Genomic DNA, 21,115 nt, shown 5'->3' with positions numbered 1-21,115 from the left:
TTTAGGCAACAGGTAACCAAAGTATTACTATTTTTTAGAAGTGGGAAGTTTCCCGGCATGAGCGCAGCAATGTACAATGAGGGACATGGAATCCTGGGCAGTCTGTTATTGTCATTTCAAAAAGTGTCAATGTAAATGCACCTTTACCGTCATTATAATTGATATTTTCAAAAAAACTGTCAACTTGGTTATGAGTAGCTAAGGTATGGTTTAGAAATTTTGACAACTGAATGACACATCTGCCCAGTTTTCCGTGTCGCCAATAGTACGTACAGTTGCGGAAATAAAATTTCGAACAGTATTGTCAATGTCAATGTCATAACATAAACTCTAAAACAACCGTTACCTTAAAAACATCATTTTTTACTCTTGTCATGTTTTTGTCTTTTTGACTTACATATTTGCATTCAAAAATTGTTATTTGTGGCATAACGGTTAAGCAACTTATCAAAGCTATGATTTAATTACACTCGGGACAATTAATACAAAACTCAAAAACTGACTGCATGAGTGACACAGAGAAGTTTAATTTTTGAATGTCAGTCATGATGACAGTAAAAAGTGGTTTACAGATATTTTGTTAAAAAGTGACAGAAAAATACTGCCCGAAATTTTAATTCCGCAACTGTACATAATGTTTGCAAGATCGAAACATCGTTGTCCGCAAAATAAAATTATTACAAAAAATTCATAAAACGTTAAACAATAAATTATGTAAATTAATTTTTTGCTGTGAATTTTGCAACTTTTGTAACCAACTGTCACCACGCTGAACTGTCACATTTAAAGTTCTTTTACAATTATTTCCACAACATGAGCGAACGCATTGGTGAAAGTGATAGTGAAGAACTGTCAAATATTTTACCAGAAATTCAGTTGTATTTTCTGTAGTAAATTAAGTAAATTTTGGTAAAGTGCAAGTTACTAAAGTTTGAAAGAAAGTTCTCCAAGTTGTAAAATAAGGTAGGAACTTTATTTCACGCTGTGAAAGAACATTAGATGCACAATATTGATTAAGAAACAAAAAATGTTTTGATGGTGGTGCAAAAAAAAGTAATTATTGTCACCACTGTGTGCATAAGTTTTCGAGTGATAAATGTTTATACCGGAACAACTTTCTAGATGTTTATTAAATAATCGCGGGTATCACCTTTGATCGTTGGGTAATTGCTAATTATAATTGGGAGGATCGTTTAAAGTGGACGGTGCGCATTTAAACGAAGCAAATAGGTGCTTGAAAGTGGTCAACTCTGTATATGTGGTAATTTCTTTGGGAGAGGAAAGATTGCGGATTTATGGAAAAGCGCAAGTGAGGGAGTTGAATAAATGAAAGGAGGAGAATAAATGAGAGCAATTAAGCGTCGTAGAGGTCAAGATAAGACGAGATAATAGAAAACGATCGCCGGGGAAAAAGTGACAAATTTCCGACCACGTACTATAGCACATTTTCTATGTTGTCCCATTGAGAAAAAGCAATGTGGGATGGAAGTAGAAAATAAACCATTAAGAGAAGGGCGAAACTGGCGTACGGAAAAAACTTTTCAAATCCACATAACTGCATCTAGTAGTTGTTGTGGTGGCCCCACTGGTGTGCGTTGTTGTCGTTATCGAAGCGTTCCGGTGCCCCGTGCAGAAAAATCACTGCTTTTTCGATGACGCGATGTCCAAGAGGAACATAACCTACACGAAGCCCGAAGAACCCGAATTCCTGAGGAAACTGAAGGAGCAGGCCGGCTACAAGGAGGGCCCCACAGTCGACACGAAAGTAGGTTAGTCGTAGGTGCCCCCTCACTATCTAACGCTTGCGTGCACAGCGCGAGGAGCAGGGCCCCGCCGAGGACTTGGACTGCGAGGACGAGCGGCCCACCGTCGTGGTCCTGAACGAAGGCGACCTCACCGCCGAGGAGGCCGCCACCGAGGAGCAAAGGCTGCAAAGGGGTGAGTGCGTACCTGTACGTGGGGCTGCGCCCCATCCGTCACCGCACACCATCGCGAGAGCAGGCGGCGTTGGAGGTTATCTCGGCCGGCTTCGGTCGCTTCCGGCGCTCGTCGCTTGGCGCCAAAGCGAAAAAGCGCCAATCTTCGCGGTTTGAACGCGGGAGCGGCGCCCGACCGAGGGGAATCCGCCCCCGGGCCCCCGGCGGGGTTTCGTCCGTTTGGAGTGGCCGCCGTCCCACAACGATTTTTACGCACGTCGCACCGACGCGACAGAGACGGACTTATGCGGCGGCGCTTTCCCGAGACAGGGACGGATTTTTTCTGAACACGTGACCGTTTTAGCTCGTAATAAGACTTTGGAAAGGATGCGCTACTCCCCTTTTCGTCAAAATGGTTTGGTCTATTATACGAAACGGTATTTTGCTCTGCTCCCGACCACTCGATAAAATATTGTTGCTTCACACGTTGTTTATGCCATTTTTAAGCTCATTTCCCACAGCCTTCTTGACGCGATTTTGCAACATTCCTCTTCGGCACACTCCGACTATTTTTTACTCATTCTAGATCTACATCAATCGACCACGGCCAACTTCGTTAACGCATAAGGGTAACAACCTACGCTCCCGATCCAACTTAAAATTTAAATTACAATTAATCCAATTACGCTTTTTTTTTCATACTTTTTTGGCCTTACATTGCTCCGTTCTATTTGACATCTGTTATTTTTAATCCGTTATCTTCTACGATTCAAGTGCGCTTCAGATATTTTTCGCGATCACGTGATTTCCCTTTCTCCCACTAATCCAATTTAATTTGTCAAAATTGCAATTATCTCCTAATTAATCGGAAAGCGGATGGCCCAATAAGAAATCTGATTGTTGCGATTTTCGATAACTTTGCGCACCACTGAGTAACTGTGTTATTTTGATTTTTTTTTTCTAGCAGCAGTACAACGTCCAGCAATTCTGTTTTGTTCAGTAAAAATCACCAAATGAGCAGTACTCACTTAATTTTTCCAAATAAAAAAAACTGAAATGATCAGGAAAATACATGTTACATTTGGGGCAGCAAAGAATCCTAAATTACCAGTAAAACATTCACATTATTTCATTTACTGAACATTTATTATTTTACTGAACATTTATTTCCCAAAAAAGATTTTTATGATTTTTCCACCATCATTTATAATATTTCAGACACCATTTCTCATTTTACTTTGCATTTATTATTTCCATTGTACATTTAATTGTTTACCTTTTTATTCATTCATTCTCGACCGGACTGAGCTCCAACATTTGGGAGTCCTTGAGACTGTTTTTACAAAAATACGATCAATAACGACGTCGTTCGGCATATTGATTTGCTGATTATAATTTGGTGGCTCCTCTTGAGTAAAAAATTTAAAAACTCTTGGGTTTTTCGATGGGGGGTAGATGCGTGAAAAGTGTGGCTCCGGTGTCGCTTATTGATTTTTATTTGTGTTTTTTTAAATATTTTATTAGCTTCATTCTTTAGTCTTACCCCTTCGACCAATTAAAAAGAGGGCGATCATTATACCAACTTTACCCCGACATCTACTCCACTCGATACTTTCACATTTCGTTAAAATAAAAAAACATATTTTTCCAAATCGAGCCGAGTCGGTGATGGAAAAACTTTCCTTTCGGCTAATTCGCTTTCCCGCATTTAATTCCATTTCTGGAAATTGGGCCCCACAGCAAGAGGTGAAAATTGCACATTTCCATGGCGAAAACACGACCGGGGGTTGGCAGGGTTGGGCGTCTGTCTGTGCGTCTCCGGGGACAGTTTCGTCGCTTTTCCGCGTTATTTCGGATTAGATCCGTGCCCATTTGCCACTTTCGTCAAAATGCAGCGAGAAATCTCGATTTAATCATCGAGACGTGGCGTTTCGGGAGCGGCGCAACAAATTCAGATTTTGACGGTGCACTTTTCGTAAATCAATAATTTTATCGTCGACCTTAACGGCTTAATGCTCCCGAGTCGCGAGGTGTCGTTAGAAATGGGTTTAATTGTCGTAAACCACTTGAAAGGGTGGGGGCGGTGGTGCGAAAAAACGCCTTATTAGGAGTAATCTCGGGATGATAATTAACGATTTCTTTGATTAAGCGACTAATTGGTTCAATTAGCGGCGGGGGAGACGGCCGACTTGCGGTGTTTTATGTTCTTTGTGTTCCTTCCGTTTATGGGAATGTCGCCATTTTGTCGTGGTTTATTAGCGGGCGGGACAAGTACGAGTCAAGAACGCTAAATGAGTAATCTCGAAAAAATTACCTGTTTGTCTAAATGGTTGCATTGTAATGTGTCAAAAAATATATACAGAGTGAAATTCTAAAATTGTATTTTCGAAGAAAATTCTAAATGAGTGTTCTTGCACTGTTTCGACTGAAAGAAAAAAAATTCAAAACGTTTTAAAAAAAAACGTTAAATAACGAGTGTCTAAATCAAAATCTGATCAAAATTGCTTTGAAAAATTTTAGAACACTTGTCTGACATAATATGGGACAACCCACTCGCCGTTGCCAAAATAACTTGCAGAAATGCCTTTTGTTCAGTTGGATGAAGCATTTTGTAAGATTGGATATCAATTAGTTTTGAAAAAACACTGTTTTTAAGTGAAGATAGAGCAAAAAATAAAAAGCAAAAACACTCACAATAATTGTGACACCTACAAGGTTTCATAAGCTACGACATACGGGAAGTAAACTACGTGACAAAGCACTCTTGATCTGGTTTTTATTTAGACACTCGATATAGAATTAACTTGATATACTGGATGACTCAAAACATTCACATTTTTGTTATTATGTATTAGCAAAAAACATTGTGAAATGATCATTAAAAAAATGTATAAATACGATTTTTGTTTTGGTTGAGGTTAAAGTATCTGTTTTATATTTTTCAATGATGCATTTTTTATAACAATTTTATTTTAATATTTTGAACATTTTTTTTTCAAAACTCAAAAGAAATGTGTTCCATTAAGACTTAAATTACAAAAGAAATTTACCCAAGTGCTTTCTTCAGTTGTTATATAGTGTGTCCAAAAAGTCTGGAAATAAAATAGAAACGAATGATTTTCGAGAAAAACGCAAAAACAGGTGAACTAGCGTTTTCAAAAAGCTTTCTGCTGATGGTGTCTGTTTGCTGTTTTTGATGACCTTGAAAGAGTTATGATGTCATCAGAGGTTTTTTTAAGTGGCAACGTCGCATTTTTACTACCGTTTTTAATAGATCTTTTAATTGTCTACCTGACGGTCAAAAAAATTTTCAATTTACATAAGAACTTTTTTTTAATTACATAAACTTTTTCAAGGTCATCGAAAAGACCAAAAAGAAAATATCAGCAGAAATCTTTTTTAAAACACTAATTGACCTGTAGATTTTTTTCAAAAATTATACCTTACGTTTTCATTTGGGTGTTTCCAGCCTTTTTGGACACAGTGTATGCTTATTTTGTTGTATAGAATGAAATTATTTTTTTTTAACATATCCTTGAGAGAAGAAAGAGAATTGGAACAAGTAAGTGACTTCATTCATCTGAAAGTTCATTCGAAAAATGTACTAAATATTTTATTAGTAGTTAAATATATCGGGTGTTCATTTAAATTTATCCATCATTATATCGGGTGTTCAAATAATTTTTCCCCAAAGTTGTCAGTCTGCAAATAGCGCAAAAAGCGAAGTTAAATTTAAACTGCTGATCCGTGATCTCTAATCGGTGGTGCGTTCACAATCGACTCTTCAACGCCTACTCTGAGGATAAATTTAAATGAACATCCGATATACATATAAGTTTTTTATACAGGGTGTAACAGAAAAAATCAATTACAACAATGTTTCTAAAGTCCATTCAAAAATCAAAAAAACACCAACTTCGCATTTTCCTCGATAATTACAACGCTGTCTAGTGTAAAATTTGGTGAGAATTGTAATTTTTAGGTTAAGTGTCAAATTACTCAAATTTATCGGGGGTTCGTGTGAATTCTGTTCTGGGCATGCTTACGTGAAAATAATAAGAACTAATAAATAAACGAAACCTGCTGAGCAATAGTAAAACAATTTGAACGAAATTCAAAGCAATTGAATTTTATTTTGAACCAAATAAATGTCATAATTAATTTATAGTTACCAACATAGTATGAAAAAATAACTACCCAGTGTTTTTTAAATTTTACCACCCTAAAGCAACAGGTGGTGGTTTTTTGATTTTTGAATGGACTTTATATAAAGTTTCTTGGAATTTTCAAAATTGAATTGCCATTTGTCCCCCCTTTATTTTGACGTGCCGTTCACGTTGAATGCAATTTTATAAATCTGAAAAGTTTTTTAAACAGGAATTGTAAAAACTGAATGTTTTTATTCCCTTCGTATTGCACTTTTCATTCAGTGTTTTTTACCAATCAGTATGTTTTGCAATAATGTTTTCTCCCGAAATTGCTCTTCATGAATAAAAAGGTTTCACTTTCGTTTGTTTTTTGTTACCTCCTTGTTTTGTTTCTTTTTTTAAATGTACATACATAGTTAGATTAAAAGAATACACACAGTGTGTCCAAAAAGTCTGGAAACATCTCAATAAAATAGAAACGAATGATTTTCCAGAAAAACGCAAAAACAGGTGAACTGGCGTTTTCAAAAAGCTTTCTGTTGATGGTACATATCTGTTTGCTTTTTTTGATGACCTTGAAAGAGTTATGTCATCAGAGGTTTTTTTAAATGGCAACGTCGCATTTTTACTACCGTTTTAATAGATCTTTTAATTGTCTACCCGACGGTTAAAAAAAAATTTTTTAACGACTTTTTCAAGGTCATCGAAAAGACCAAAAAGAAAATATCAGCATAAATCTTTTTTAAAACACTAATTGACCTGTCTAAATTTTTTTCAAAAATTATGCGTTACATTTTCATTTGGGTGTTTCCAGACTTTTTGGACACAGTGTATAGGCGGATAAGCAAATCTTTAGTAAATTTAGATTGATTTTTAAAACCCTTCAAAATTTGTTTTCGAAAAAAAATATTTAGAAAAGTCGTAGTCATAGATGAGTCGTATTACCAGTTAAAATAAATGCTCTTTTTTCTGTTACACCCTGTATATAAGTCCTTTTCTTTATTGTGTTTGTCAAGAAAATATTTTAAAATCCTTACATTCGGAAGGAACAGTCAAGGATTAGCACAAATTGTCACATCCTCTTTTTTTTTCTCTTCAGGAACACCACGAGATACATTTAGAATCAGGTGGCCATGAGAAACAGATTCTTATTGTTACATTCATTCACACCAGTTTTAATTGTCACTAACTGTCAAATTAAAGACGACATCTGTCAATAACACTGACTTATAAGATGAACATGTCTTGAGTTGTCATGTGACAAGATACACCGTTTGCATTTTCCAACAAACTGGAAAATACTTCAAATGACATTTCACAATTGTGGAGAGAATGCTGTGCATTGATTTGATATTATTTGGAACAACGTAACTTCACTACTCAAAAAACATTAATCAATTAAAGTTAAGTGTGTTAACACTAAGATTTAACATTCCCATGTTGGCAACCAATTACCGTCTTCTGTACGACTCAATCTACGACTCGCTTTTTTCGTCTAACGAACTTTGGCGAAATTAACGTCACTTTTGATTCGCATTTTAACATCACCAACATCCTCGTCGATCATTTATTTTGGTTATTTTATGCGCCGTAATTGAGTGAAAATATGTTTCAGCGAACGAACCAACAGGTGGATGATGCCTCCGCTATTGTAATAACGGGAACAAATGCATTACTGTTTGCGCAAATATTATTTTACCTCATTTTATTCATATTCGGCGGAATCAAGTTACGCACGTTTTAATAAATCCACAGCACATTTCGCTCGGCCGCAAAATGGGCCCGCCTGCGGTGAGGGTAAAATACCCCTTCACCGCTGGGCGTGGGGCGTTGCTCGGTGTCTGCGTCAGGTAGGACCACTTCGTCTACACAAAAACCAAAGGTTACAAAAGCCAAGTCATGATGGAAAGAACGTACGTCCGTTCTTGAGTCATCTGTCATTTTTGAAGGTGTTTTGATCGGAGACGTGGGGGTTCGAGACAAACGCAAATAGTCCATGATTTTCGCGTAGATCCTCAAATTACAAAAAAAAAAGTTTTTGTGTGATAAGGAAGTCCAAAGATCGTGAATGTTATGACTCATAAATACACGTACGGTTTAGACAGCTGCGACAGCGCGCGAAATACGAAATTCCACAGCCAACTCCGAATTGTTGAGACTAACTAAAACAATAATTTATAGTAAATGTTGCACAAGCTTGTACAAAATGCCGCGCCGGAATCGATGTGTCGAAGAGACGTCGATATGGGCGAATTGTCGGACTAATCAAGCGCAGCACCGAAAAACTGCATAATTCGCTTGAAACCAGAAGCATGAGTTTCCAGAATCGATCCGCCGAAAATAACATCAAAGTGTGCAGCGCTGGCGTCCGTCCCGCGTGCTAAATGTCACCGGTGACACTATTTGTTGTTGCGCCGATTCAATCACAGACACGATTTGTGGCGCCAGGGATGAATTAATTGTCATGGCCCAGACGAAGCCAAGATGGTGATTCCGGCATCTGGCCAATCGCGAGACGCAAGCTTCGCACCTGCCGGAGGAAGTACAGAATCGGAAAGAAACAATTTCGAAAATGTTCGACAAATGAGCGTCGTTTTTTCGAAAACTCGTCATTTTTCTCGCACATGTCGGTATTTTGTGCGAGCCTTTGGGAATCGAGTCGAGGGGCACGGGTTCACCGACAATGGCGTCCTGATTTGTTGCTCATTTAGATTATTAAAATTGTTAATTAGGTGCGTGTGATGAAAGACGATGAGAAAGAGAATTCCCACACCCACCCCCGCGTCCTCTTCGCGCGACCACAGTGAAAGGTGGATGTGAAAATGCGAAAATCTGAGATAAGAATGTGTGTTTTTTTTTTATTTCGTTTCGAATGACGCAGATGTGGGTGGCGAAAGAATGGGAATTTCCAGTGGCACGTGTGTCGCTACTAATGGGACAACTGTCATTTTTGACATTTATGACAGCGATAAAGCACCGACGTGATTTGAACGGTTGCAAGACCGAATAACTGTCACTTGTTATGATACTCGGATTGTTTACGACGCGCCGAATAAAGCTGCGACGCGACTTTCGAAAGTCCTCATCCAAAAACGATTCTTAGATCGATTCGTACAGATCTCAAGTGTCACATAAAAGATGACGTGTGCGTCGGTAACACGATTTTGAGATGAAAAATTACTTGAATTGTCATCTGGTAAGATTCATTGTTTGGTAATGATTTACAACAAATTGGAAATCATTTCAGATGACATTTTACAAGTGTGTGGAGAATGCTTGTTCGTTATAATTTGGAACGACACAATCATAGTAGTTAAAAAATTGTGTTCAATTAAAATTAAATCTAACCGTGTTAACATTAAAATTTAAGATTTCTATGTTGGCAACCAATTACCGTTAGTTACAAATAACGTAGATGCGAGTGGGGAAAGAATTGAAATTTACAGTGGCATGTCTGTTAATGGGACAACTGTCATTTTTGACATTTATGACAGCAATAAAGCACCGACTTGATTTTGAACGGTTGCAAGATCAAATAACTGTCACTTATGACACTTGTATTGTTTATGCGAGGGCGAACAAAGCTGCGACACGATTTTCGAGAGTCCCAACATCCGAAATGTTATACCGATTCTTCGACGTTTGACACTTCGTGCTGGAGTGCTTATCAGTCAGGATCATTGAATCATTATTCGGCGTTTTTAATGTCGAATATATTTTTTTTGAGATGGAGATTTCGTGGTCCGTTTTCCTGGACGCGTTTTTCGGAGCGGCGGTTCGTCGAAGAATTTCAGTGCGCCAAACCTCGGCACCTCTACTTTTACTTATCAAAAGAGCAATAACCTGTGGCGAGACGCCGTCACCGGCTGAGGCCCTTTTCGGAAGCGGCACTCGCCTCGACTGTTGGAGGTGTTAAAGCGAATCTGTTGCAGAGGCCGAGGAGGCCCCGGCGGACCTGAGTTCGCGCATCGTCTTCAAAGCGCCGACCAAGAGGAAGGGCGGCGAGGCTACGAAGAAGCCGTCCGAGAAGAAGCCGAAGAAGGTCGAGAGGAAGGCGCCGCTGTCCTTCGACGACGAGGAGGACTGTTGACCGCCCCTCGCCCCACAACCGGTGCCCACGCTTCCGTAAGTCTGCCCTTATCGTGGTAAAAGTCGGTGGAAATCGATCGGCGGGGACTTTCCCGTGGAAAACTGGACCCCCAGTGTGTCTTTCGGGGGGCTTTTTCGTGGGGGCGCGTCCGGGTCGCGCTTGGGGCCCCGTCGAAAGAATTTTTTTTCGCCCGGAGTTTGGCAATTAATTTTGTAATATTTATTAGAAAGCGCCGAACCGAGAGACCATCGGGAGTGCGTTAAGAAAAATTTATTAGATATGGAGTGCACATGAACAAAATGAGGTTCGGGCTCAACCATTTTTAGAAAGGGGGGTGTCCGGTGTCGTCGGCTTTTCGCCGGGGCGGGGTATCCACCTCGGGGCGCTTTTTTGCGGTGCGGCCCGCGGCGAAGACGCGCGCCGCCCCCGGACTGCCTTTTCGGATTTTTGCCGAATTTTCGGCGAGGGTAGCGCAAAGGCGGCCGGACGACGTCGATGGCGCGAATTCGAATGGCCCCGGGCGCGACGCCGAAAGAGACGCCGGAACGGAGCCCCCACGGCCGGGGCCCCATCCCGATCGATATCATCCTAAATTGTTGTAAATTTGTATCAGTGCTTACGTAATGAAAAAATTTTAAGACATCGCGGAGCGGATCGGCTACGTCACTATTTTCGGTCACGTGACTTACCGTTAGACGCCATATTGGCAGTTTAGTGCAGTGCTAGGGGTTAGTGACGTGAGTTTTGTTGTTCTCCCGTGTTTCCCGGCCAAAAGGACGGACATTTACCGTCGAGGGATCGACATTTTCGGTTTTGGTGCGTCCGTTCGTGTCGTTTTCGCGTCGGCACATTCGAATATCGCGGGTTGTCAAAGGATTTTGTTCGGGTATTTACGATTGTCACACACAACACATCCATCCATTGGCGGCGGTGCAGATGGTCGGTGCGGTTTCGCTGTGATGTCCCATCGACCATGGCGGGAATCTGAAGGATAGACCGAGTCTATGGTAATGAACGGGGCTGTGCGGCGCGGTTTCGGGGCCGACGTCCGCGCCACACGTTTAGGTTATGTGCGCGGCTCGTCGGAGGATCGGGGGGCCCAGCCGGAAATTTTCCACTCCACGGCGTCGTTGGCAGCATTGTGTTGTTATCTTTCTATCAGTGGTGGGGTCCGGACCCGCTCCTGTCGAGTGCTTTCCAAATTTGGCATTTCCACGGGCACACTCACGTCTCTCTAAAGGGCAACAGGACCTGTGACATGTTACATGTGGGTGCTGGCGCTGGACGCGCTCAAAGTGAAAGCGGTGGAGGAAGTGGCCCCATTCACGCGCGGTCCTGCCTGACGGGCACGGGGTGCCCCATTTTTGACGTTCACGACGACAACTTCGTCCACATAACCTCAATCGATTGCGCCCCGTTTGGATCGGTCGAACATGGTGAAAACCCAACACTCCTAAAAATAGGAACTGCCATTTAAAAGTCTCTTTTTTAGTTTTCTCTCGGTGGATCGCTGATCGACGATTTTTCTCTCGTTTATTCCCAACACACATGGGAGATGGACATTTTGACTGAAAATTTGAAACGTCTTTATTCTCGCCAAATTCCCAATCAGTTCTGCATTTTTCCCACTTGTTTCTGGACTTCGAACAGTTGGAATCAATTTTTCTATTGTGTTGCAATACAGATTCTGACGTCACCATAAAATTTGTCATGCTCGTGTACCGAGTCTGGAAGTCCCCTTCAGCCCAAATTTATGTTAATTGAATTTTTCTACGCTTCATTATTCCGCCAAAGGGAGTTGTATATTTGAGGTTTTTACGTCATCGCATTGACCGATTCTGAGAACCACGATGGACAGTGATTTTGGTTTTCCACACTTCATATCGTACTTTCTCAAGGAATTAAATTAAAATAAAGTACATAATAATATTGACAGTCCAAAAAAAATGAATGGAATTTAACAGAACAACTCAACAAAGCGGACCGCAGACTGAACACAAAAGTGGTAGCCATTTAAAAAATATATTTCTGGCTCAAATTCGCAAACAAAAATTCTTACCAAATGAGAATTAAAACATTTTAATTATGTATTTTATCTCGGTTTTTTGAAACTGCAAAAAACATGTCAACAAAGATTATTGCTAGACAATATTTCACCTTCACTCAATTAATCAGATATTTTTTTTCGTTTACAATGAACTCTGACCTTTCAGTTTTTCCTCTGGATTTTCTTCGTCGATAATTCCAGTTTTTCACATATCGATTGTCTTGCGGTTTTTCTTCAGATGTGGAGGATCTCGAGAGAACTTCTGAAGGCGCAAATTGCGTGCGCAGTCACACTTTCCACGGTACAATAAAAGTTACTTTACATCATGAATTATTAAAAAATATATATATTTTGTTCTGGTTGCACAATGCGTCGGTTAAAATGGATCGCTTTTGCGCGAGGGAGAACAATATAATTTGCATTTTATTTGGCGGAATGGTACACAATGGGTTGTTTCGGCGTGGTAGAGGCTTTTGCAGCCACTTCATCCACCGCACGATCGACCGAAAAGAGGCAACCGTAATAATTTTCAACTCGACAACTCTCCATTTAATTTAGGAATTTTGTCCCCCGGAATGCGGGCGATTCGAAAGGGTCGCCCCGGAACGGTTTCGGATGTTCCGAAAGTGATTTTTGTTTTCTTTTGACAGGTGTACAGCCGGATATGGCAGCTGAAGCTGAGATGGGCGAAATCGAAGAGATGCATTCCAAAGAAGAAGGTGAGTCGGGGTGTTGACGTTTCCAGGTTTTGATTGGGTCCGGTTTCAGACGATCAAATCCTAAACGGGGACATTTCCGAGGTGGAGAATGGCAACGAGGACAGTCAGAGCAGCATCAAGAAAGGGCTCGCGGTCGACAGCAGCGAGTCGATGGACGTGGACGAACAAATCGAGTCACCGGAGAACATAAACAAAGACGACGATGTGGACATGATGAGCGAGAACAGGAGCGATAAGGGGGATGATGAGGGGAGCGAGGACAACAGCGACACAGACAAGGACGACGACGGGGACAGCATCAACAGCGGCGACTCGAAGACGAGCGAGAAAGAGATCGCCAACGGGAGCAAGAGCGTCGACGAGGAGGTCCACGAGATCATCGACGACGACGACGAAGATGACGATCTCGACGGAAGCATCAAGAACGGGTTGGGGAAGAACGACGAGCCGATCGAGCTGAACGACTCGGGGGAGGGCGAAGGCGACGGCGACGTGATGATCATCGAGGAGCCGAAGGAGAACGGGTCGATCGACAAGCGGCGGACGTCCGACGAGCTCGAGGTGATCGAGTTGGACTCGAGTCCTGTGAAGAAGAAGCACGACTTGAGCTCGCTACCCCCCCGGAGGAGCGTCCGCAACATGAACAAGCAAAAGAGCTACGTTGAGAGCGACAAGGAAGAGCACTCGACCCAGTCCCACTCGTCCGAAGAGTCGGACATCGAGGAGGTGCTGCCCCAGGACCCGCTCGCCATGAGCAACGACAAGATCGAGCTGAAGAGGTCGAAGCACCTCAACTCGAACTCGTCGACGATCGTGGTGAAGGACACCAAGAGACTGGTCGAGATCGCCGCCAAGTCCAACAGCAACAACTCGGGCAACAAGAAGGAGCCCACGCTGGTGATAATCGACACTAACTCGATACTGTCGGGGCGGGGTCCCGTCCCCGTCAACAAGTCGTCGTCGTCGTCTGTCAACCAATCATATCCCACACTCTTGCCCATGGCGCTGCCCGCCCAAGGCATGTACCCCCCGAACATGAGAGCCACGATCACCCCCATTCCCATCAACTCGTCGTCGACGACCCCGCCGCCTCCGCCTCTCACGAAAGCGCCGTCGTCGTGCGTTAACCCGGCGGCTCTGGCCCCGGTTCTGCCGACCCTCACGGACGACATGTTCGTTGTCGAAGCGCCGTCTTTCATCGTCCCCTACGTGTACGAGAAGCCCCCGGTGACGGACTTCAAGGAGTTCCTCAAAGATGTGGCCGACAAGCTGGCCAAGGAGAAGGACGACGGCAAGGACAAGAAAGAGTCGAGCAAAAAGTCGGACAAGGTGGACGACGACGACTCGGGCAAAGAGGACGGCAAAGACGACGACGCAAGCGACATGAAGAAGTCGTACTCGTACTTTGAGAGTCCACTAGGCAAGTTCTTTACGGATATCGGGCTGAACCTGGTGCAGGAGTTTGTCCAGGCGGACATGTTGAGACAGCAGAAGAAGAAGAGGGACCGGGAAGGCGGCCAGAACCCCGCCACGAACAAAACGATCCACTCGCTGATGAAGAATCTCGAGTTCAGCAAGGAGAACAACGAGCCGTTCAAGAATCCGATGAAGAAGTGCGAGTTTTGCAACTTCAAGACGGAGTCGATGCTGGTGATGGCGCACCACCTGGAGACCCCCCACACGAAGAATTACGTCTACAAGTGTAACTTTTGTACTTACGAGGTGAGTCCGAGCGCGTGGGCGAGTCGTCGTTTGTGATTGGGGTTTTTGTTTGACAGGCCCGAAGTCCCCACGACATCCTCTTCCACATGGAGGCCGAGCACGCGGTCCGCGGCCGGCTGGAACGCGCCCCTTCCTTCCACCAATGTCCCAACTGTCCCTTCGAGGACAACCAGAAGGGCAAACTTTCCAGGCACCTGGTGGCGTGCATGCGAAAATTCAAGCCCGACAAGAATCTAGACCCGCCTATCGACTGGGAACCGCCAGCGAAAATACCGAGAGTGCCTAAGGCCCGTCAGGGAATCAACATGTCCTCATATCAAGCGATGAAATCTTCCCAATTGCAATTCCTCTCGAAGATGCAACTGTTGAGCACGAATTCGTCGCACGCCTTACACAGGGGCAGGGGCAGGCCGTCGCTCGGTACGCCCATGAAGCAGGCGATGATCAGGCCCTCGGGGATGGTCTACAAGCAGGCGATGAGCGGCGGGTCGGTGCTCGTACCGACCAACTATCAACTCAGCGGGAATCAGGTCTATCAGGTGATGACGATTTGTTGTCTGTCGATTGTTGCGTTCTGCGGCTCGAGGGCGTAGACTGCGGCACCGGGTAGGGTGCACGACGTGGAAGCGGGCGAGGGGGGCGGTGTGCGATAAACAAAACGTGATGACATCGGCATTAATACCAAACAACTAATACATAACAGCTGGGGTTCAAGCTGGTGCAATAAAATCCAACACAAAATTTATAGATTTGTCAACAAGGAATTACTCCAGAGGATTTAGGGGTATTCGTTAAGAGGTTGCCGTAAATTTGGTTAGGTTTCTGGTGACAAACAAAAGATATCGTAACCATGCCAAAAATGTACGGCAGGCAACTTGAAGCATTCAAAATTATTTTTGAAAATTCTAGTTACAAAATGAAAAACGTAATTTCCCTAAAAGTTGTCATTTTTACTAAACGTTTATTTCGCAAGAAATGTTTTTCACAATTTTTTCACTGCTCAAGTCCAATTTTTACCGAATATGTATTATTTCCTTTGTGCATTTCATTTGTTTTTTGCTTTTTATTCATTCATTCTCGCCCGGACTGAGCTCCCAACACTTCCGAGTCCTTGAGACTGTTTTTACAAAAAGGCGATCAATAACGACGTTTTTCGACATATTGATTTGCTAATTATTCAGTAAATTCTTGAGTAAAAAATTTAAATAAATCGATTTCAAACTTGGCGTTTTTCAACGAGACGTAAATGCATGAAAAGTGTCGCTTATTGATTTTTATCTGTTTTTTTAAATATTTTATTAGCTTTATTTTTTAGTCTTACCCCTTCAACCAATTAAAAAAAGAGCCGGCATTAGCAGCTTCACTTCGGGCATCGACACCACTCGATTCTTTCACATTTCATTAAAATATTTTAAAAATTAACACTCCATTACTATATCTACTTGTTCTTTCACTCTTTTAAATCGCTTCTTGTACATTTTACACTTTCTCCTTTATCGTTTTTACTGAACAAAAAGAAACCTGTGTTGGTGTTTAATTTGTTGCCGTAAAATCGCGGATTTTTTCCACCCGTGCAGACGAAATCTCCGCCGCTTCGTTTCCACGTCGTGCAAAAAGTATCTCTCAGACAGTCTGGGTTTTTTGTTTGGGTCGCCAAATAAAACATCCACCTGTACCTTCTGACAGAACCAGAAGAATTCTGTTGTACAATGAGATAACGATGTCGCGCCTAGTGTGTTTGAAAGTAAGCTAGAATGTGTGTTAGGTGGTGGGTGGACAGGAGTTGGGTGGACGGCTAGGTCATCCTGGTCACATGGCTTTTGTCCCCAACATACCTTCCGCCTCTAGCACAGTCACCATTCAGGTACGCCAGACTTGCCTGCCCGAATCACCCTCACCTACAGCTAATAATCAAAGACAAAAAAAAATGCTCTGCTTGTAGTATTTTTTTAACTTGGTTTTTGAGTAGTGTCTAATCGTTAACACACCGCTTCTCGTTCATTTTTTCAAACAACTAGAATTATTATTTTTTTGTTGATCGAACAGTGATGACGACTCGATCGTGTTTTTTGGTCAGCTTTATAAGAGTCGATGTGTTGGGTAAAGTTGACTGACGGATCGTGTGTTACAGCAGAACCAATCAAAGAACAAGTCTGTCCACCAGCCGAGCATTTCGATAACTCCACTACCTCGAGCGTCGTCGTCTCCCAACGCGAACATAACATCCAAGCCGGGCGACACGAACTCAAAGAACTCGTTCGTTATTTGTGAGATCTGTGATGGTTACATAAAAGATTTAGAACAGTTGAGGAACCACATGCAGTGGATACACAAAGTGAAGATCCACCCGAAGATGATCTACAACAGGCCGCCTCTAAACTGCCAAAAGTGCCAATTTCGATTCTTCACCGATCAAGGACTGGAGCGCCACCTGCTGGGCTCGCACGGCCTCGTCACGTCGAGCATGCAGGACGCCGCCAACAAGAGCAAGGACGCCGGCCGGTGTCCGGTCTGCGGAAGGGTGAGTAGTCCGGGGGAGGACTCGGGATTCGTGACGGTGCGGTTGTTTCTCTCGTTGCAGGTCTACCAGTGGAAGCTGCTGAACCACGTGGCCCGCGACCACAACATGACCCTGAAGCCGGCGCACCTCTCGTACAAGTGCACGGTGTGCACGGCCACCTTCGGCATGTACAAGCAGTTCGAGAATCACGTGTACTCGGCGCACAGCGTCGTCGCCAAGAGGGTCATGGACAAGAAGAACTCGTCGTCGAACAAGAACGATCAAATCATGAAACCGCTGAAGATCAACGACGAAATCACGATAATACCGCAGCCGGCGAAGGCGGCCACCACCACGAGCAAAGAGGGGAGCCCGTCGTCGTCGACGGGGTCGACGAACTCGCGCAACAGCACGCCGAGCACTAGCAAAAGTAGGTAATTGACGAGCCGGAGGTCTGCCTGTCGTAGTAGTGTCGGATATCGTGATACCGTCGTCCACTGTAAATTTATAGGTATTTTATGCGCCGTATTGTTATGTAGAATACTCTCGTTCTATGTAATGTGGAGAATATTTTGTGTTGAGATGTAAAGGTAGAAGCAAAGGTGATCAAGTTGCACATATTTTACCGCCCGATCTCTCTCTCTCTGTATGTGTAAGGAAATAAATTCTTTTTTTTCTCTTTTTGTACATATACTTAATTTCTCTTTTCTTTCCTCTTTTTTTATCTGTACTTGTTTCTGTGCGTGATCTCCATGGATGTTGCGGTATCGTTTGCACGTTTCCTGGACTCTTCTGTTCTGTTGTTATCTTGCCATTCCTGGATTGTCTCTTGATTCTTTTGTAGATGCTGATCCCACAACAGTAAGCAATTCGTCTGCCGAAAACGCATCGACTTGCGATGCGAAGGCTGCGGATTAAGCGTCTTAGTTAAATATTAGTGCTTATGATTGTGGTGTGTGGACAGTTATTTAACAACAATTAAATGCAGGACGTTAAAGTAATTTTTTAAAACATGGACCAAGCGGTTTCTATGCGAGACGTGCTGTCTAATATGTATTTGCATTATATTCTCTATTTATTATGTAAAATATAAAAACATGATTTTCATATGGTATAGGATAGACCGAATTTAAGTAATGTTGCACTTGCAAAGAAGACTAAAGAATAGATTAGAATTATTATATACATGTGTTTCTTTAGTTTTACATTATCAAAATAAATTTTAATGTTTGTGACATAAACTCTCACATGTTGTATTTATTTTTATATACCTTTTTTGTTGATTCATAACTTCTGGAAATAAAACCGTAGTGTTATTCTTTTGAGTAATTTACTTTTTTTCTCTTCACCCTCCCATCCTAAACGTTTCAGCCCTTCGAACGTCCAACCCCCGTCCGAGATCAGTCCTTGCCTTATCTTTTCCCAATTGAGCTTATCTCGTACAAATTCAAGATTATCGCAGATTACTAACTAGCGCAGGTAACAAACGGAAACGATAACTTCAGTTTGCAATCTGACGATATTTATCTGCAAATAACGCTATCGCGCGTTGTTAAGATATGATAACTAAGATAATGGGTTATGAAACAAGTGCATGATCATCAACAATCACTTTCGATTATTTCTTGCTTGCTCGAAGGACGTTCTAGTTACTTGGGTAACATCAGCGTCAACACTTTTTGACAGTCACATTCTCGATTCTCGTCACAACTGCGCCATCACAAACTCATCTTCCACTTCTCTGAGCCAAATTTACCGCATTTTGACTACGACAATCACATTTTCCCTAATATTTACTGGTTCAGTCGACTGACCTTGATATTTTTCAATTTTGTTTTTGTGTGGAATCCCTGTATCTCAGGCCATGATTCCAATGGCTCAATAAACAACTGTTGCAACCTAATTAACACTTAAATAATACATATTTTTTTAACTAACTGTTCGCCGAAAACTTTTTAAAATTAATTTGTAAATAAGTCAACGTAGGTGTTGGCCAAATGTAAATATTTAATGGCGACGCTACACGTAAATTAAGCGCATTAAATTTGATTCATTTCGATAGTTTTCTGTAGAACGTTTGGCAAATTTGAAGAACAATTATTATTTAAATAAATTTCATCTGCAAAGTGCAAATGTCATTTGTCAAATTGATTTAAATTATTAAATTTGACAGTCATACGTCACGAGCGCTCTGTGGTTAAATCTTTTATTGCTGCAGTAGTTACAAGCACGTTACAAGATTCAAATAAAGTTTTAGTTAAATCTGATTAATAAAAGGATTATAACGGCACCAGAAGTTAATCGCATTTTTATGAGCAAGTCTGAAGAAATGCAGTGTGCACCTATTTCAGACGTACGTCCGTGCGGTTGTAGAAGAGTCACCCACTCAGGTATTTATTTAATTACTTCTTGTAGCAGGTAACATTCCATCATCCGGATTGCTCCAGACCGACCTCGTCATCTCGTACGCTTCAGTCGATTTATTTCAACGCTTCAGTCTCAACTGACAGTTCTCCACATTTAACACTACTCTCTTTGTAATAACTTATAATATTTTACAATACACAAATAATGCAATAAATTACATTCATTAATCACATTTCAATCAAGCATCCTCGCCGTCTCCACCTTTACTCTCATTCTTGTCCTGTTTCTTCGTGAGCCCCAGGAGCTTGGGCAGGTTGGAGATGATCTCGGACCCTTTCTCCGGATTGGTGGTGCTGATGTTCTGCGTCACCGTGATCTGTTTCTTGGGCAAAACGGGGCCGGCTTCAGCTGGAGGAGTCAAGATGGAGGCCAAGTCGCTCCCGGGAAGCAGTCCGGTGACGGAGAGGCCGCTCACGTTGGTCTGAATGGGCACGGGGATGTGGGACAGGTCCAAAATGGTGCCGTTCTTGTCCGGATTGAAGAAGGAGACGTCGACTTGCTCGTGCCTGGGAAGGGAACTAGTAATTTTTGTTTGTGGGGGAGTTGGGAGCGATTGTATACGTGTCATTGAGGTTGTCGGTGTCGTTGGAGGCGTCGGTGAGGATGCCCACTTCGTACACGACGGTCTTGATCACGTACCTGAAAGGCGATTGAAATGAGCGTGGGTGCTGGGATTGCCCTCCGAAGAGGTCGTTGGTACTTACAGGTCTTGGGGAACTGTGTCGTTCGCTTCGGTGGTGCTTTCTACTTCTTCGCCGGAATTCGACGGATACGCGTTGGTAGATAAACAGATGAAAGTGAAAACTGCAACGATGAGGGACATTTTGAATGTAACCGCCATTTTGATGAATTGACTTGAATGAAATTGAGCAAACCACACGATTATACTGCGGATTAACGCGATACTCGCGCTTTTATACCTAAGAACTAATTCAATTAACACCAAAGTGACGTTTATTTAGCCAGATCATCTCTTTGCCTTTTATCGGTAATACGTCGAGTATAATTAATAATGCAAATAATTCTGAGGCAAATTTGACGACTCTTGGTTTAACATTGAAGTTATTAATAGTTAATTAATAGCTTTATTAGTCATTATACACCATTAATTTAAATGTTTTGTCTGTGTTTTATGGATTTTTTACTACGCGTCATTTTTACAATTTGTTACAAGAGCACGTTTCTTGTGGTTGATTTTCAGACTCTAACTACATACTCTAATTAACACTTCATTTAGTGGAAATTTGCGTAAATCTAAATGAATGATAATAAACTTGTAATTAGGTGCTTTTAAGAGATGAAAAAACTGAAAAAACATTTTTGGAAAGCGAAGCATATTGGTAAAGTCAAGGGGACATTTGTTTTTAAGTTCCCAACGACTAAAGTAATGATATAATGAAGAAGAAATTAAGGATCAAGAAGAAAGGAAGAAAAAATCAAAATGAGGAAGGAAAATTTGGAACCTACGAAAGAAGAAATTCCTATGAGCTACTTGAGTAAATGAGTCAAAGAAGAAGAAGAGAATGACGATGAGAAAAAAAGACCT

At 42.1% G+C, this 21,115-nt stretch overlaps 2 protein-coding genes across 8 annotated transcripts; one reads left to right on the top strand and one right to left on the bottom strand.

Moving 5' to 3' along the window:
* The first annotated feature begins 1,234 nt into the window (after nt 1-1,234).
* On the top strand, nt 1,235-18,471 carry LOC138135987 (MOG interacting and ectopic P-granules protein 1-like). Of its 7 annotated transcripts, none has more exons than XM_069055006.1 (9): nt 1,235-1,765; nt 1,815-1,938; nt 12,852-12,920; nt 12,970-14,642; nt 14,699-15,181; nt 16,408-16,506; nt 16,774-17,163; nt 17,224-17,572; nt 17,987-18,471. In XM_069055006.1, exons 1-9 carry the CDS (start codon nt 1,661-1,663, stop codon nt 18,058-18,060), a joined length of 3,366 nt encoding a protein of 1,121 aa, XP_068911107.1. In that variant the 5' UTR covers nt 1,235-1,660; the 3' UTR covers nt 18,061-18,471. The 7 variants fall into 7 exon arrangements, with proteins under 7 accessions (XP_068911107.1, XP_068911118.1, XP_068911131.1 ...); XM_069055017.1 differs by having other exon boundaries at nt 1,236-1,765; nt 16,777-17,163; XM_069055030.1 differs by lacking the exon at nt 16,408-16,506 and having other exon boundaries at nt 1,281-1,765; nt 16,777-17,163.
* Nucleotides 18,472-19,672: 1,201 nt separating this feature from the next.
* LOC138136084 (uncharacterized) lies at nt 19,673-20,465 on the bottom strand. The gene is made up of 3 exons (XM_069055174.1): nt 20,274-20,465; nt 20,131-20,208; nt 19,673-20,075 (listed from the first exon to the last, which is right to left on the bottom strand). Exons 1-3 carry the CDS (start codon nt 20,408-20,410, stop codon nt 19,748-19,750), a joined length of 543 nt encoding a protein of 180 aa, XP_068911275.1. The 5' UTR covers nt 20,411-20,465; the 3' UTR covers nt 19,673-19,747.
* Between the last annotated feature and the right edge of the window lie 650 nt (nt 20,466-21,115).

This window comes from Tenebrio molitor, chromosome 1 (genome assembly GCF_963966145.1).
Source record: "Tenebrio molitor chromosome 1, icTenMoli1.1, whole genome shotgun sequence".
NCBI lineage: Eukaryota > Metazoa > Arthropoda > Insecta > Coleoptera > Tenebrionidae > Tenebrio > Tenebrio molitor.
Note: the sequence above shows the minus strand (reverse complement) of the source record. Positions and strands in the feature narration are given on the sequence as shown.

What these genes read in the sequence shown, in the direction of transcription:
- LOC138135987 (XM_069055006.1), top strand. Translation starts at nt 1,661, where the DNA reads ATGTCCAAGAGGAACATAACCTACACGAAGCCCGAAGAACCCGAATTC. An exon ending in GCCCCACAGTCGACACGAAA is followed by an intron (nt 1,766 to 1,814) that starts GTAGGTTAGTCG and finishes TTGCGTGCACAG; the next exon opens with CGCGAGGAGCAGGGCCCCGC. An exon ending in CACGCCGAGCACTAGCAAAA is followed by an intron (nt 17,573 to 17,986) that starts GTAGGTAATTGA and finishes ATTCTTTTGTAG; the next exon opens with ATGCTGATCCCACAACAGTA.
- LOC138136084 (XM_069055174.1), bottom strand. Translation starts at nt 20,410, where the DNA reads ATGGCGGTTACATTCAAAATGTCCCTCATCGTTGCAGTTTTCACTTTC. An exon ending in GACACAGTTCCCCAAGACCT is followed by an intron (nt 20,209 to 20,273) that starts GTAAGTACCAAC and finishes ATCGCCTTTCAG; the next exon opens with GTACGTGATCAAGACCGTCG. An exon ending in ACCGACAACCTCAATGACAC is followed by an intron (nt 20,076 to 20,130) that starts GTATACAATCGC and finishes TTCCCTTCCCAG; the next exon opens with GCACGAGCAAGTCGACGTCT.